This window comes from Halichoeres trimaculatus, unplaced genomic scaffold (genome assembly GCF_033239565.1).
Source record: "Halichoeres trimaculatus isolate MK-OKI-2021-1 unplaced genomic scaffold, fHalTri1.1 fHalTri1_scaffold_16, whole genome shotgun sequence".
NCBI classification, from domain to species: Eukaryota; Metazoa; Chordata; class Actinopteri; order Labriformes; family Labridae; genus Halichoeres; species Halichoeres trimaculatus.
The window spans coordinates 25,197,518-25,215,198 of NW_027437194.1; the positions used below are offsets into that span (position 1 = coordinate 25,197,518).

Genomic DNA, 17,681 nt, shown 5'->3' on the forward strand with positions numbered 1-17,681 from the left:
TGACCATGTTTAGTCATTCTTATAATTTCACAACAAACATTTCAATACTAGTCAGATGTAATTAATTTAAACTGCTTGTACTACACTTTATTCAATAATAAAACCGTGATAACATATTCAAATTCACTGAACAGTGAGCACTAAGGCTATAAGTCAGCAGTGTATTGTCACTACTTTAGGGAAATGAAACCTCAGAATGCTTCAATGCTTGAATCAGTAACCATTGTCTTAATTGGAATCATGTTGTGAACTGATCATTGGCAAATTTTCACCAATATAACTACAGCTCAAGGTAAATAATAAAAAAGGGCTTGTATCACCCGAACACAGGTTTCAAATTTTCAAAAGTTTTTATTAATGCATACATTATGATGTAGGAGTGACATTAAAGAGTGGAATAAGGTACAATGTGTGTTTTTCCTTAAGTGAGACAACTGCAACCAAAGAACAGCTTTCAAACTTTAAAGGAGGGTTAATGTGCTTTTTTTTTTTTATTTTTTTTTATTTTGTACATCTGGTGCCCCCGTAGTATCTTTAGATGATTTACAGCTCCAAAATAGTCTCTTTTTTTCTTTTACTTGTGTTTTAGGAAACCTGTATTTCGGCCTTATTTTGGTTGCTGTCTCTTTAAGGCTCCCCACTTCACAAACCCCCTTCACTCTGATTGGCCAGCTTTCTGGAGGCAGAGCTACGGACAGACCTGGGTGTTTGAGGGCCGTTCCTCCAGAGTGTTATAAACCAGTTGGGAGATCCTTATGTGATGACATCATTATTTTAGCAAATCCCATGAAGATCTCACCCTGTTTCCCAGAAAAGAGTGTTTTAATCAGTACACAGATTCTGGGATTTCTACGACGTATAAATTTGTAGAGGTTTAAAAATCTGCAAAAATTTAGTTAAAACATTAAGCATTGTTACTTTATGGTCATCTTTAAATTACGAAAAGCAGAATACCCCACTTTAACTGTGCCCCTACAAGAACTACAAGAGGATATCTGACTCATTTCTTCCTCAGATCTGTGGGAAAAATTTGGTTCCTGATCTTTTAACATGTCCACTGTTTACCTAAAGACTGAGTTCATGGAGCAGAAAAGGAAACTGCTTCAGCAAAGGTCACACGGAAGTCCTCTGTGAACTTAAAAGCCAAAAGTTTAGTGGGGTTGTTGTGCCCAGTGTTTGTTTGTAAAATACAAAATCCTGCACCTGGAAAGTGTTGTTGTTTGAATATAACATGATAACTTGGAAAAGTCAAAATTCTCTTATTTAGATGCTCAAACATGAACCAGTTATAAAAATCAGTTGATATCAATAATTTCCAACTCGCACAGAGCTGAAATGAAAAATGGCAAAGTGCAGTCTCCTTTGTGAAAACGTCCGACCACATGAATCCTTTAAAGAGGAAGGGTTTTGGCAGCGCGGTGGAGAAACCCTGCGGCAGCTCCATAAATGTTGAGAAACCGCTGTTTAAAATCCTCGCATGCTTATCTGTGATAGAAACACAGAGTCTACCTCTGCAGATAACGTGAGACGTGCCAGATCCACCAACTGATGACAGAATCCATTTGTTGACGTCTGTAGAGACAGGTACGATGAGTAAAGCCTTTTAAGCTTGGCAATGATTTACTGATAGAGAGTTTTCTGTTTCTATGAATCAAACTCTGTAACTTTCATCTGCAGCTTCTGAGAAAAACTTTATGGAGACAAACTGTGACCTATCCTCTAAAATCCTACTATTTCCAAACAATTACACAACCTCCTGTTGGTTTCTTCAGGCGTTCTCCAGCTTTAAACCATTAAATTTAACCTTTTGACTCCTCCTGTAAACAGACCTCCCTGCACTCCTCTGGTACAGTCACTATTGTTTAGACCCTGATAAACATTGACTTTGTTTTGTTGTTGAGCATGTTTAGAAACAGCAGCCACAGACCTACAGTCATCTTTAAATTGAATCTGAAATAAACACAAAGCTGCTCAAGTTTCAGTGTCAGAAAGGTTACATTTTAAGAGTGACTCCAGAAAACAGAAAGAACTCTAGTACTGTAGACTTTAAGGAGTAAACTCCACTCAGTGTTGAGTCACAACTCAAGTTTTTCTTGGATATTGGATTTTAAGCTTCTCATAAGCATTTCCGATCATCCTTGTTTACTTTTTGGATGCTTTTATTAGTCCACTTTGCACACAAAAACCAAAGTATTTCAAAAAATCAAAAGCTATCAGGGTCAGAATGATCAGCGCTCCTGATGCTCACAGTCAGTTTTGTGTCCTTTTTGCTGGATAACAGCACGCAATCATTTGTTTTAGTTTGTATCAAGTCTTTTTAGTTTTGCTAACTACTTGAAGTTTTTTTTTCCAACATCCTCTAATATATTCTTCTTTCTTTGTGATTCAACCTTGAGGAGATTTCCTGTTCCAGACTGGGCTCTGAAGCATCCCCACAGCACGGGGAACACAGCTGACTGTTAGCATCAGACTCTGGTAGTGTTTGTGAAGTCATTCTGTTTCTGTGTGCACTGTAAAATATTGTATGCATCTAAAATAAAACAAACATGTTTGGAAAAGCTGTGTTAAAAACTCATTGGCCTCTTTAACAGCACTATAGACATTTTGGAAAAAACTAAACTAAATAAAACTTGAAACTTCATGGTGGGCTAATCATTTTTACCTTAACTGTACCCATTTAATTTGTCTTTTAGTCTTAATGTCCGCTTACCATGGACTTGGATTTTCAGATTCTTTTCACTTCAGTAGGTTTTTATATTACTTTCACTTCTTCATTTACTTTGATGTAACTGTTTGGATCTTACTTTCTTCTTTCTTGCCATTTTCTCTTTGCACTTCAGCTGCCATGTTTAATTGAATGAAGTGTGGTGTAAAAATGTAAAAATAAAGTTGAGTTTAAGTACATTTTTGCTCAATGAAAAAGGATTATCCCACATGTCCCATACCAAACATAAAGCCTCTGCGTTTACCTCCCAACAAATCAAATATAGTCATGTATCATTAATTCTCAACATTTGTGAAGCATTAATATTTTTTTAATCAGATGAAAAAACTGGCATTGACATTAAAGACAAAGACAGAAATGTCTGTTAACATCACATTTATTTATCCAAAAATGTGTCATTTAAGATGAGCTGGAGGCGGCCACTGCAGCACGTCTGGGTTTGGGGGTTGTACCTTCCCGGAAACCATTCCTACAAAAACAAAAGAAAAAAAAAGTGGTGAGATACATGAAGGTACAAAGCCCACTTTAAGATTAAGATGTGTGATTCTCAGTTTACAGCCGACTGGACAGCTAACTGTGTTAAAATGTTAAGAGTTGGCAGCATCTAGATTAAAAATAACACTGTTTTGATCTCCTTTCTTTTCAGGGCAAGAAGCCTTTTTTGATGCATTCCTTGGCACAGAGGGACATACTGATGAAGTCATGACAGGTCTTCTTGTTTATCGAAGTGAAGAGTTTGGTTTTCCAGTAAAAAGTGAATAAAACTACCGTGGAAACAGCCACACTGTTTCAGTTTGTGATGACTGATTTGGCCTTTTCCAAAGAAGACTGTGACCTGACTTGTTTCACACGGAACAATGGTGGCACAGAGTGAAAACCTGATACCAGGATCCCAAAACTGGGAGAGATTAATGAAATACAACAGCAAAAATGTTTAACTATACTTTTTTTTCTGTGATACATTAAGTTTTAGGTTGCATTATTTCACATGTCATTGTAATAAATTAAAGTCGTTTTCTGAACTAAAGTCTTCTGAGTCCTTCACTGTCCACTTTGTTGTGACACTGAGACCTCACAAACACACCCTGAGTTCATTTGACCGTCACTGATCCTCTCCTCTTACAGCCCAATTCCACCAGATCCAAGTCTGCTCCGTCACGGCACCAGAGCCGATTTCAGACCCAGCAGGTTGGAGCTGGTGAAGAGGGCTTCCATTTTGATGGTGGAGTCACAACGCATTACTTAGCACAGAGCAGGCCGAGCTGGACAGGAAGTCAGGCACCAAAAACAACATTAAACATCTGTTTGATTTTCAGAATAAAACCCTGAGTGTTGATGTCATATTGTATTTTGCTTTGCTACAACAATAACCTGTCACAGCGAGCAGAGGCAGACCTGTAGTCAACAGGTGCAGACAAAAAGAGGAGAGGCTCAACACTGCAGTGGAAAAGTTGAGGAAAGAGCTAAAACCACAGAAACAGACTGGACACAGACTTAGTGGAGGTCTAGTTTTTTGATGCTGCTTACCTCAGAGAAAATTCTGATATCATTCTGAATTCATTTGTTCAGACAATTATTTTTCACCATCACAGGTGAGCAGCACAGAAACACTTTATTTCAAGGAAGTAAAGAAAGCTTTTCTTTCAATACTTTTCCCCCCAGTGCATTCTGAAACAAACCAGGAAAAGTACTCCCTGTTTGCTGACAAGGATTGCATTAAAGCCAAGTATGAGAACTGTTCAGTGGGATTGCAACATGAGCCAGCAGGAAACCAAAATCTCCTGTTTGGATCTCCAGCTTTACAGAAATACCACCGTACCACAGATATTTGGTTCACAGCTTTGTGTTTATTTCTTAGTGAAAAGCTGTTGTTGTGAGTATAGTTGGTTAATTTTTTAAGTGATTTCAACCCGTTTGACTTCCCACTTACTTGTGTTGTCACTACATCATTATTTTCATGATTAATAATTTCAGTTTAGTAGCTATGAAGTCACTTTACCAACTTGGAGGTGAGATTATACCAACTCCAGCTTCATCTCAGCTGAAGCATTAAAAAACATTTGGAATTTATACTCTACATCACTGTAACATTTATTATCCAGGCTGTGAAATCTATCTTTGGACAATCATAGTATTACTCATGTCTGTTCAAGTTTTAGAAGTGATTTTAAACACAAATGCAAACCGTAGCATTAGAGTTAACAACAAGTTTAAGAACCATTCATGTGGTCTGCGTTACTCGTGCAGGGACAGAAAAACACCCTTAACCATTACAGAATATCTCAGGGTATATGTTGATATCCTGAGGTTAAATTCAATACCTTTTTAACACTTTTTTAAAAACCTTTCAAAAAGTCTTAAGACCTTACCCCCACTTTTAGCTGTTGTTAGCAACCGATCTTTGACAGTTGTAGTTTGCATTTTAACATGAATGAGGTAAACTGAGAAGGAATAAAGCTTGAAAGAATAAATGAAACTAAAGGCAGATTAATTAACATTAACATTCTCACACATAGTAACATCGGTTATTCAAGGCCAACTTGGAGAAAAAAATAAACAAGAAGTTTATTTCATCATTGTCAAAGTTTAGGACAAGTGCTTAAGATTGTACGATTCGCTTTCTATCAGCGCTACATACCGACGGCTACTAAGCTACTAAACTGAGTTTGTTGTCACATTAGCCTACGGATATGTTGGGCTGCCAGTGCTACATATAGCCAGCCTCACAAAGTTACAACTTTGCTTGTTGTCACGTCTCGAACAACAGCGCTACATAACCGTATTGATAAATACCTGGCCTTATCCCGTTGTATCCAGTAAAAAGTTGATTTGAACCAAGAAAATTTGTTCCAAAACAACTGAGATCAAGGGAAGCTTTCTCTAAATTGTAAGAATCCAAGATCCCAGGTCATCAAAAGAGAAATTTTCTCAGGAGGCTTGAGAAACTTTTATGATCTAGAGAGAAATATTTTGAGATGATAAAGCTTTTTCTAGATCCTCACGCTGGTCTGTGATGAGTGTGACGAGCAGAACGATCGTCCAATCACCAGGTGTGGTTATTTTAGAAGGTTCAGACCCTGAAAACATTTTCAAACCAGATGGACTATTTCCGTGGCAGATATTTGGAACTATCTGTTTTTGGAGTCAAAGCTTGAACACCAATAAAATTTAATACCACATAACATTAGGGTACAGACTTTTTTATACTTTTTAAGGGCCTTAATTTTCCCACAACTGATGGATCAACTTTTAATACTTTTTGAGACCCCGCGGACACCCTGTATCTAAAAATCTTCAGCAGAAGCACACACTGAAAGTAACAGCAGCAGATTCTGCTGAGATATAAAGAGCTCTTACCTGAATCTGCGGTAGACGACCTTCAGGTGTCTCAGACGGCCGGTGCCAGTGGTGTTCCTCCTCTTGGCCTTGGCGCTCCAGTTGTCTACAAACAAAAAACAAACATTCAATTAAAGCAGCCTGAGCATTCATAAAATCTTTGTTTTTTTGGATTCAATTTGATCAGTGTCTCTGCCAGCTGAAGGACTGAGTCTGTTTTCATATTTTTGGACACTCAGAGACACTTTGGTTCTTGTTGTAAAACTTGCGAGCACAAACACTGATAGCAAAAGAATTATACTACTGAAAACGTACACCAGTCTTACAGACAATCAGTAAGATAATCTGCTATGCCTTCCACAGTAGTAGGTTCACAAGAACTAAGTATGACTATAGTCGAAGGAGAAAAATCACAGCAGCCTTGTTTTTCCATGCCCTAAATATAATCCAAGTGTTGATAACTGTGTTCATTGTGTTTCAATGACTTACACTTTCTCTTGCGCTTCTCGGGGTAGCCACACTTTCCGCAGGAGGATTTCTGCAGATGGTAGGCCTTTGATCCACAGCGACGGCACAGGGTGTGCGTCTTGTTCCTGCGCTTACCGAAAGATGATGTTCCCTTCGTCTGTGAGGAAGGAGATCAGAGACAGGTACAGGTCAGACAACTTATCCCCAACACTCTATAACACATATACCTTTAACTAGTCTTGTCTCAGCACAGAAAGATGAATCACAGAAAGTCATTTGTTCAGACAATTGTGTTTGAAGACATCACTGACAAGACTCTGGTGGCAGCAAAGCACCGCAACATACATACAGGAGGGTAAAAGATGAACCATTATACCTAACATACATACTACACAATGCCTCTGTGTTCACACAAATAGAGTGAGCTCTGCCTTTCTGTTCATAATAAAACCCTTGTCCACAACGACAAGCTCTCAAAATTTGCCTGTACATTAGTTTACTAACGTGTAGACATTACATGTGAAGCGCGTTCAATGGTGGCTAGCTAAAAATGCTAACCGCTACAAGCCACTGCAGAATATCACCAAATATTAATTTCCTGATGTGAATTATTAAAAACACGTCTTCTGGTCGACTTGTATCAACTTTAATTGAAGTTTAAAAGTATATCTGTCTTTCTCTCAGTGAAATGAAGACCATTCTGCACACTAACACATCACAGCTAGCTGTAGCATCAACGCCGAATGGGTGTACCAAAAACGACAGTTATTTCCTCAAATAGGAGATTTATCTGAAAAATATTTAATTCAAACTGTAAAAATGTTTACCCGACATCAAACCCTGAACACTTAGTGTCACAAAATCATCACTTCAAACAGATGTTAATAGATTTCTCTTATCGAGTTGCAAGTCTCACCATTTTGGACCGGGAGCTGAGGGGAAAGAGGCCGGAAGAGAGACTTGCGTTGCAACAAATTACATCCGTGCTGCTTCCTGTGCACCGCAAAAATACGTCCCCTTAGTTTAATTTTGTTCTTTGATCGATTTGGAAGAAAGGGTGTAAAATTACACAGGACGTGTAATCGGCAGACGATTAACGACTGTTTATGTCACCAATTGCCGTCATTCATTATGTATATCAATCTTGTTTCAAGGGACAATTCGCTCGTTATGCTCGCTCAGAGGAATGGACAAGATAAACAAAGCAATTGAAATATGGACAAGCGTATGAAAATATTGAAAAATTGGCAAGGAAAAGTGTTACCAAAAGAACTTTTCATTTTCAAAGACGTTTTCAGGGTAAGACAGAACCCGAATGACACATTTTATACGGTCTCTGAACCAAACCCTGAATAGCAACAGGGTTCCAATTATTATTCACATTTGGTTATTCTGGTCCCCGGTTCCCAGTTGTTTATTACAGGGTTATTATGGTTCACAAGAACTAACAAAACAATGAGTGAAAATACATCTGTTAACTGAAATACATAAAAAAGGAGGCTTTCGTCATAGATGATGGATAGAGGATTTACCATACAGATGACTAAATTAAGCCATATTGAGAGTTTACAAAACTTACTAAAATAAACGTTACTAAACTAAAATACAGAGATTTAATGCCAATACTGTGCCAAAGGCCTCATTTAAAGGGGACATATCATGCTGATCCCCGATTTAATACTTAATATAATAAATTTGAAAACAAGACCTTTCACCCCCTGAATTTTCAAAAAATGAGATATTATATTTTTTCTGATATCCTAGAACGAGATTTGATGCCTCTGAAAATAGCTCATTGCCGCGAGATTTCGACCTTTGTGATGACAGGAGGATCCTTTCTTTATATTGGAGTAATCTGATAAAGCAGCTCCTCCTCTGTGATGTCAGTTAGTCACACAACCGCCACCGAGGGATACACCCACCAAGAGCCGACTGACTGAGTGCTGGATGCAGGGACTCTGCTCTGCTGAGCAGCTCGGCTTTACATGGTGAATTAGCAGTTAAAACACTGTAGTTTTAGCAGACGTCGTAATACTTGTGAGACTGTGATATTTGCATGCTTGTTCTAACATGCACTGTGAACATGGACCACAATAATGCTGTGGTAATAACATAGTGACAAACGGTAGAGGCGATCTTTAGACTACACTTTCAGCATGACGGATAAAACAAACAGAGAAAGGTGAAGGAGCAGGATGGAGCCTTGTTATAGAAATAGTTTATTGCTGAAGTCTGCCTATATTTCCACTTCTAAACTGTACATGTTACAGTACCAGTTTGACTCACCACACTGAAGCGTCCTGAGATGATCTGTGTCGAGGTGGATTTTCTTCCTCCTGAGCTGCAGAACTGTCTGGGTCTGAGGACGTGTCCTACACCCTGCCATTTTATTACTGCTATCAATGCCTTACGGTGAAGTTTTGGCAAACAGCAAACTCGCTTGGTCTGCTCTATTCAATGTGAGGATTTTGTAAATACTGCCATGCTGCAAAAACCGCCCCCTGGCCCCTCCGCCCCTCTGATAGAACTGACCAATCAGAGTACAAAGGGCTGTGACGTTGTGAGGTTACTGGAGGTCATTCCCCAAACGGAACTTTTCAAGGAGATCTTCAGAATGGCCTAAAATGAGGATATTGAGAACGCTATTGTGGGGCAGTGAAGGAACTAAATGACTTGTACTGAGGGCAGAAATGCTTCACGGGCATCCTAGTCTGGCATAGTGAAAAGGAGAAACAAGCATGATATGTCCCCTTTGAAATTGAGGCAGCTCATTGTGTGGCAAGTTTTTGCCTTGGAGAAAAAAGGGCAAGGAAACATTACACCAATGAAGCGCCATCCATATTATTTCCAAGTGTGAAAGTAGCTATTTCTTTATTTGATTTTATTTGAGTGATTTTAGAGTGACTGAAAAGGAAAGCACTCCACCTTTTGTGAAAGTGAGGGATGTTGCCTTTTTTGACAAGTAAATGGAGTTTACTCAAGACTTTTTTGCTTGCAGTAGTATGACACAAACTACTAAAAGTCAACAGGGGTGCAACTGTTGGGAGCCTTAAGTAGGGAAAATGTTGTTTTCTGCACCAGGTTTTTGTTCACAGAAATTTCACCAAACCTGTCTTTGTGAGAAGAGAATATATATCCTTTCTGCAGAACAGTCAATAATGCACAAAAAACTGCAAAACTAGCACAGACTTGTATTAAACTTAGTTGGTAGCTATGGTCAGTTTCTCATAAACTAATCACACAAGTAAAAAAAAATCTAAAACAAACAGGATTTAAAAACAATAGTCTCTGGTTTATTGACAGTCAATAATAAAACACACTTCTTTTTAACGTGTATTGATTCGTATGATGGAAACCACTCACCTCCTTTTGTTCAGTGTTGTGAATGACATCACTGCTGAAAGCAGTTACTAAAAAGATACAACAGATTCACAGACATTTGTAAGAGCACAACAAACATTAACAATTTTGTCAAGGCAAGTCACATCATTTTCTTTATCAATGAACATGAAATCTATGGGCACAGAGCCTTGCAAAATCGTGTACTTCAGACGAAGGAGCCCTATTACTTTCTTAATGTGTTTCTTCAGAGATGGCAGACTTCTGGTGCCCTTCAAGCGAACAGGCTCTAACTGTTCTTTGCCAGGAGTGAACGCTGAAATTTTAGTTTCAGGTTGAGATGACTGTGCATTTTTGTTAAAAGTAAAACTTTGGTATGCCAAAACCAGGTCCTCTGGGAGCAAATTACATAAAAAGTTGCTTTGCTCTGTGATGAACTTATCACTTGTGCAACCGCCCCAGCCATTTGAAACGAAAGAAATCATACCTTGTGGACAAATGGCTATTAAGTATTTTATTGTATGGAGTGACTCGTGCACTGGATGCAGGGCTGACAAGTTAATGGGTTTCTCAATGAATATTTCAAAACAGTCAATAATGCACACTGTTTTTTCATAGGGAGTGTTCCTAAACACACATGGGAGAGTTTTTTTAAATGATTCCCTGTCAGGCCATATGACTAAAATTGGCACCAGCCGACAATGCATGACACTGATACAGTGTTTGAACAGTTTGGAAACAGTGATTAAATCAACAGAAAAATAATAGGAAAGAAAGTCAAAAGTAAAATTCAATCTGAGCTTAATTAAAGTGAGCATAAACTGCTGAAACGGTGTCATGCCTGAATCATCTTTCAGAAAAGGAGCCACAAAATCAAAAAGTATCATTAGGACTGAAAATGTTGGTAAACCAGTCAGAATTTTAACCTTTTTATCATTGTTTTGAAGACTTTTCTCATTTATTGAATCAAAAGATCGAATGTTTGTCTCACGGTCTTCACTGGCACATGGTGGGGTTGCTGTGCTCTCATGATTATCAGGGGTGGATTGGGGCTCACTGTGGGAAGTTTTCACTGGAGATACTCCTGCGACAATATCAGATCCAGCAAGAGGATAGCTGTCGTCTTCAGGCCAGTCTACTGAAAGATCTTCTGCTGGTGGCGGCGATGACTTCTCAGCCTGCTTAGTTCTTCGACGGTTGATCTTCTGCTGTTTTTTTCTCTTATCTTTGGATGGCACGTATGGAAAGACGGATGGCACATAGTCAAGTGACAAAGGGTTATCACTCTTTTGTCCTACAACAAACACAAATGAAAGTTACAGATTTAATTAAAGCAGTAAATCCAACACAATCTTCAATCAATCACATACTGTTCCCATCTCCATAAAATGCAGTAAGCCACGACATTCAAGCATTAGACCAATGATTTTTTTCCCCAATTGGTTTCTGCTCAAAGCTGAGTTTGCAACACAGATTAGTTTCCGTGTTAAGCTTGTTAGACCTGTATAATCAGAGTCATAACACATGGGTCTGACTCGCCTTTTCCAACAAAAGCACTATGAGTGACAGTGAAATACATAATCTGATCAAATGGAAAGCGTTCAATACCGTACCTGATATGAAGTGTTCACTACACACACGGAATCCGGGGTTCTTGGGTTCCCAGTCCTCACTTTTTTTCTGCTGTCTTCTCGCCCGTTTTATGGCTGCAACCCACTTTTGTCGTCTTTCTGGGTCTTTGGGAATGCGGTAAAACGCCCTCCCCTTCCCATCTCCTCGGTTGTTCTTACATCCCGGCGCACAACAGGCGTCCACCATAGTTTTACAGACTAAGAGAGACAATAAAAACAGACTTCTGGGCAGTTTTGCTATCTCCTGCCAGTATGGCGGTGTTTGGATTCCCGCGAACTGAACGGGTTTTATATCACATAGATGCATGTCGTCATTTCCTTTCTTTTTCTTTCTTTCTTTGTATTGAAGGTAGGCATCGAACTTCCAGGTGCATTTACCGCCACCTACTGGACTGGAGTGTGAGGGAAGAGATGGCGAGAGCAAAACGACAAATAAATAAATAAATAAATAAATAAATAAATAAATAAATAAATTTAAAGAAATAAATTATTAATTTTAATTTTAGTAAAATTATCCCTCTGCAAAATTTGTATCACCTTTATTTGTTCCTCATTATACTTACTGCACTCTAACTACAGACATTGAACTGTTTTTAGTTTTGTTTTGAGCACTGTGAACACAAACCTGTCCCTCCTGGGGGGTATTCCACGAAGCTGGCTAAAGAAGGCTGGGCTATCGCCGGTAAGCGTGGCTTGAATAAGCGGCCACTTTAATCTTAGCTGCAAGTCGTTCCACTAACGAGGCTCAGCTGATTTTCAGAGACGCTTATTCAAGCCAGGCTGATCTAAGCTGCGGCTAAGCGCGCGTCCGCGGTAGATAAAAAGCCCCGACGTGTCGATTGTCGAAATGACCAGATCATGTCAAAACCGAGAGCGGAGACGTTTCCCTCAGCGGAGAAAATACCCCTCATGGAGTCGTATGATGACTACAAAGTGAAAATCACATAAAAGGGTGACACGGTGGCAATTAACAAAGCCAGAGACGCTGCTTGTTCAAGAATATCATGCTTATGTGTCAAATCAACACTGACTGTTTCTGCTGAGTTTGATTACCCTTTTTCTTCTCACTCTGAAGCTCCTCACACTGCTGTGGCCCAGAGGAGATTGGTCTTGATTAAATTAAAGCTGTTCATATATATAGGCCTATATACTTCATGGGGTGATGTTTCATCAAACACTGACTAAAACAGCAGAAAAAGACATGTAGATGAGATATCTTTTTTTTTTATTAGAGATGATTCAGCTGTCAGATGAGATGTGTCAGTGATACAGTGCCCTATATTTAAATAAGGAGGAAGACACAAAGTTATGTCACCATGTGGAATCACCTTTACATTATCATCATGATCAGAACGGAGGGTATTTCTATGGAAAATTGTGGCTGTTGTCACCTTTTATATCATAAGACAATTTGTGCCTTTATTCTGTTATATGTTGACTGTACTTTCAGGGTGACAGAAGAAAGAAAATCAGTTATTTCAAATACTTACCACAAGTGGGATCGAACCCACGCCGCAAATAAAACATGCCTCACCGTGCGTCTGTGCCCTACTCTCTAACCTCTCAGCCACCAACTTTCCTACCATGTGGACAGACAGTCTAGTATCTGACATGTCTTGACTCACGGTTATTCCAGTCTAGTATAACTGGGGCAGTTCACCTGTCAAAGGATCACGCAGGTGTCCTAAAGCGAGCTCAGGGAGGACGGAAACCTCCCGTGGAGCTGAAGGACAAAAGCTCACTTGATCTTGATTTTCAGTATGAATACGGACCGTGAAAGCGGAGCCTCACGATCCTTCTGACTTTTTGGTTTTTAGCAGGTGTCAGAAAAGTTACCAAAAGGTCTCAGTTTATGTTTCTGAACAAGAACATCATCTATTACAGATATAGATTAATTTAATGTTACACCTGCAGTTCACAAGGCGTCTTTTAGAAGCCGGTCGGACCTTCTCTGAGACGCAGCTAAGGTAAGCCTGACGTTTAGCCTGCCCGAGACCAGGCTAGTCGCACTGGCTAATTTACCATGGTTACCAAGCCACGCTAGCCCTAAGCCTCGTTTGTGGAACCCAACTCTCGCTAAAGTTAGCGCGGCTAACCCAAATAAGCCAGGCTTTGAGCTAAGCCAGCTTCGTGGAATACCCCCCTGTTCCTACCCCATGTTTCACTCTTTTTGATTTGTGGTTGTATGCTATATAAATGTCTTCCTGCGGTTATGCTGTCCCAATTTTCCTGCCAGATTTTGTACATGTGTGTCCTAATGATAGATTTTACTTCATTATACTAAGTGATATTTGAATATCCTTATGAAAGAAAAATATATTGCAGCATATTGGAAAATATCATGTCATACATTAGGTAATTCATTCCCATATATGAGATTTAGTATTTATATTTTCCAATATATTGCAATATATGGAAAGTGGCAATCATTTGTGTATTTTGCAATATATTGCATTATTTCATGAATATATAATATATTGTATATGTGCCCTCAATATATTATTCCATGTATATCATAATATATCAATAATATATTACAATACATTTCAAAAAATATATTGGTACATATATTTTTCTTTCGTAATGGTAGTCACTGTGCTTGATTGGTGAGGACACGCTGTATGTGCCTTTTTCTTCTTTTTGCCCCTGGCCTCCAAAACGTCAGTGCGTGTCACTGATACTGCCTACTGATTTTAAATGTAGTATGTTGTCTGACTCTTCTAAGGGGCCTTTTTGTAATATGCTACACTGGTTTTCAGTTTTGGACATAATTCAGTGAGAAGATATAGGTACAATACACACAAAAAATAGCTCAATTAAATGTAAATAAAATACTAATGAAATTAAGCAAGACAAGGAAATGGTTAATAGCCAAGAGCTCTTTTAAGTAATTGTTAAGTTTTTGGTCCTTTTATTATTTTCAGTGGTGTAATGTTTGTGTCAAAGTCAGAAAAACAACAACTTCAGATAGATTCAGGTTCCTGTTTTCTGAAAGGAAAATGGGAAAAGCATAGAATTATGTTACATCAGAATTCACCATACTAATTGTTTTCTTAATCTTACATTTTATCCTTTATTGAAAAATAGATCTGGAATAAATCAACCATCAATTTTATAGCTGTTGGGAAAACTTCTTCCCTATAATCCAGACTGTGGTTTGGAAAAAATTAAGAAGTGTTTTTTTTTTTTATGGGCTTGGATGAATTTGGTAGATGTAAACATTTCTTTTACGGCAAGAAGTGAAATGATTTGCCTGTGCTTTTTTCACATTACTTCACCTTCATCTCACAGACAGTCCAGCATTAGTGTTATTGCAATGCGGCTGTAATGTTGACTCATTCCAGTAGGTGGCAGTAATTCACCTGAACCTGAGTAGTATAGTGTTACTGCTTGTACTATAGAAGGTGTTTTGGGAAACAGACAAAATCTTTGAGTATTTATCTTTGTCAATCTATCTCATACATAAACCCAGTATTCTTTTCTTATTTCCCTGGTGGCCAGACCAAATAACACTGAGTGTCATATTTTATTGTTTTATGATTGATGTTAATCCTGGGTGTAAAGATTTTTGGAAATAGTATGATGTTTCCAGTTTTTATCACATAGTGCTTTTTCTGCTATTTTCTGGCAGCTCTTACAGCGAACATGACAAAAATCCAGTGCTGTCTGGATGTGCTTCGTGCAACTAATGGTGCTCATATAGAGGTGTGCTGAATAAGTTTTTATAAAAACTTTAATATCTACTCCTCATGTTGTCACAGTTTCCACACATTTTTCTGTTTATTTGTATAAGAAATGAATATTTTTTTAATTCTGAAGAGATTTTATGGACACCCTGTATTTCTTTTGTCATGATTATGGCTTACAGTTCATGTTTGTCTTCTTCTGCATGAAGTCCTGTCATAAAGAAGATCAGCCTGTAGCTCTGCTGAGGTGTTATTGAAGCTCAGGTTGATTTGATAGCAGCCTTCAGCTCATTTTGTTGCTGGGTCTGCTGTTTTTCTTCTTTCTGAGAACAGTCCATAAATTCTCTGGGGATTCAGGTCAAATCAAGCACAGTAATATCTTGGTCGTTTAACCAGCTTCTGGTTCTTCTGGCGCTGTGGGCAGGAGCCAGAACCTGCTGGACAATGAAACCAGCACTCTAATGTCCTGGGAGACATCTGCGATTATGCTGAACTCCAGAAAACACAGTGGACCAATGGCAGCAGGTGACATGGCACCCAAAACCATCACTGAATTTTTAAACCAGGCTGTAAACATGCTCAGTTATTTCAACTGGTTTTTATGCGGTTTTAGATGTTTCTGCAGCCAGCCTCAAATGGACACTGATGAACTACATTTTCATCACTTTCACATGCCACTTGAGTATTAGCCAAATGCAATGTACCACTTAGCAAAGCTGTGGAGTACATTAACAAATAATGAGACTGATTGAATGGTTGAACACATTCACTGAGGTCCATGAAACCCAATGTAAACAAACATTTTCTACGCACAGTTAGTCATTTGTAACCTCAGGTTTTAATTATACAATCTGTTGGATTGATTGGGTAACTCTGACACGGTGCTGCTGCCCCCTGCTGACAGACTGCAAGAGTATTTAACCTGTGCATAGCATAAAATGCAGCATGAGAAAGCAAAAGGTGGAGCTATGTCTATTGATTAGCATAAAACCTACATCAGCATGAAATCTTGTGATAATTTCTCAATTCAAATCTGTGTTTCAGACTTTATTATTACCTCTGCCAAGGAGGTTATGTTTTTGAGAGAGTTTGTCTGTGAACAACATAACTCAAAAAGTAATTAACGGATCTTGATAAAATTTTCAGGAAATGTTCAAAATGGGATAAGGAAGAAGTGATTAAATTTTGGAGGTGATCCAGATCACTGTCTGGATCCAGGACTTTTTAAAAGATTCTTTATCATTGTGAGATAGGGCTGTTTTCACCATATGTGTATATAACTCCATGATAAATGGTCGGATTGCTTTGCAAAACAATACAAGACAAGGTCACCATAATTTCTGACAGATGTTAAAGTACAATCCAGATCCTGAATATGAAATATGTACTGGGTCATCAGAATTTTCAACACTGTCAGGTAACAAATTATCATACAAAACAGCACCTAACACCAAATTGTAGCAGACAGTCTGCTGAAAGGGAGTATAACATTAATGTAGGACTTAAGTGTTGGTGACAATCACAATATGCTTGGTGGAGGTCTGCGCTCTCTGACTGCTTTTCTAGTTCCAGTCATGTGATGCACATTTTAAGTCTAAATGAAAAAGAATCTTGATAGAGAAACTAAAAAAGTCTAGGAGGCATTTGTAGGTTTAATTGAGTTTGACTAAATGAACCTTTGTGTGTATGATTTCTTGATGTTACTGCTCAGTTTTCATGAAGACTTGATCGTGTGTCAGATAAAACAGAAGTTTCAATGCTGTGATTCTGCTTTTTGTGCTGAACTTAATAGCACTCAAAGCAAAATACAGTTACAGAAGATGAAGTGGGAGGAAGTGGGTGTGAGTAGAGTCTAAAAGCCTTTCTTTTTTCATTCCACCGCTTTGTAACCATGGTTATCTTTCAAGTCCATGATTATAAGCTTAGAGTAATGACATTAGACTGTGGATACAAGGCAGAAATCAGCTTCCTTCAGGGTGCCTGGGGTCACTCTTATCTTCAGGCCTCCTGCTGCTTCTTGGTCTCATGAGTAGTGGTTGAACTGGCTTGTATGCTTCAAATTCTTTGCTTGTCCAACTGGGACAAACCCTGAAGGCAGACCCGGAACATGCTGGTGGGAATACAGATCCAATCTGGCCTGGGAGGGCCTCGAGGCTCCTGAAGACAAGTCTCAAGAGACAGTTGTGTAGACCGGTGTCATTGCTCGGTCTTTGACACAGAGAGAAATAACAGATTGCTACGAATGTGTAGGATATTTATGGTGTCTGCAAATTTATTCTGACAATTCCTACATTTTCAGAGTCTGACACCATGTTGACTGAACCGTTATTCATCAGACACTTCTTCTTCACATCCGCCCACAATTCTGCTGTTTTTAAAGGTGTTAATCCACACAGCTGAAGCAACCCAGACTGCACCAGAGTCACTTCATCAAGCAGCTGTCAACGTGGACAGAAATCAATACCACACATACATTTATCAGCAGCAGGGTCACAG

General features: G+C 38.8%; 2 protein-coding genes and 2 non-coding genes across 4 annotated transcripts; all 4 read right to left on the reverse strand.

Annotated features, from left to right (window-relative positions):
* Positions 1–3,083: 3,083 nt before the first annotated feature.
* rpl37 (ribosomal protein L37) lies at positions 3,084–7,548 on the reverse strand. Its single transcript, XM_074690452.1, has 4 exons — positions 7,446–7,548; positions 6,551–6,686; positions 6,083–6,167; positions 3,084–3,194 (listed from the first exon to the last, which is right to left on the reverse strand). The coding sequence occupies exons 1-4, from the start codon at positions 7,446–7,448 to the stop codon at positions 3,125–3,127; spliced, it is 294 nt and encodes a 97-aa protein (XP_074546553.1). The 5' UTR covers positions 7,449–7,548; the 3' UTR covers positions 3,084–3,124.
* On the reverse strand, positions 4,246–4,324 carry LOC141805960 (small nucleolar RNA SNORD72). Its single transcript, XR_012599752.1, has one exon. It is a non-coding gene; the product is annotated as a small nucleolar RNA SNORD72 (small nucleolar RNA).
* LOC141805961 (small nucleolar RNA SNORD72) lies at positions 6,766–6,845 on the reverse strand. The gene has a single exon (XR_012599753.1). It is a non-coding gene; the product is annotated as a small nucleolar RNA SNORD72 (small nucleolar RNA).
* A 2,252-nt stretch (positions 7,549–9,800) lies between the features above and the next one.
* LOC141805465 (uncharacterized) lies at positions 9,801–11,792 on the reverse strand. The gene is made up of 2 exons (XM_074690549.1): positions 11,482–11,792; positions 9,801–11,162 (listed from the first exon to the last, which is right to left on the reverse strand). The coding sequence occupies exons 1-2, from the start codon at positions 11,684–11,686 to the stop codon at positions 9,940–9,942; spliced, it is 1,428 nt and encodes a 475-aa protein (XP_074546650.1). The 5' UTR covers positions 11,687–11,792; the 3' UTR covers positions 9,801–9,939.
* Positions 11,793–17,681: the final 5,889 nt, after the last annotated feature.

Excerpts from the sequence above, each read along its gene's own strand:
- rpl37 (XM_074690452.1), bottom strand. Across the intron at positions 6,168-6,550 it reads CGAGAAGCGCAAGAGAAAGT|ACAACTGGAGCGCCAAGGCC; the intron begins GTAAGTCATTGA and ends TTTTGTTTGTAG. Across the intron at positions 3,195-6,082 it reads GTCGTCTACCGCAGATTCAG|GAATGGTTTCCGGGAAGGTA; the intron begins GTAAGAGCTCTT and ends TTGTTTTTGTAG.
- LOC141805465 (XM_074690549.1), bottom strand. The coding sequence starts at position 11,686 with ATGGTGGACGCCTGTTGTGCGCCGGGATGTAAGAACAACCGAGGAGAT. Across the intron at positions 11,163-11,481 it reads TAGTGAACACTTCATATCAG|GACAAAAGAGTGATAACCCT; the intron begins GTACGGTATTGA and ends TGTTTGTTGTAG.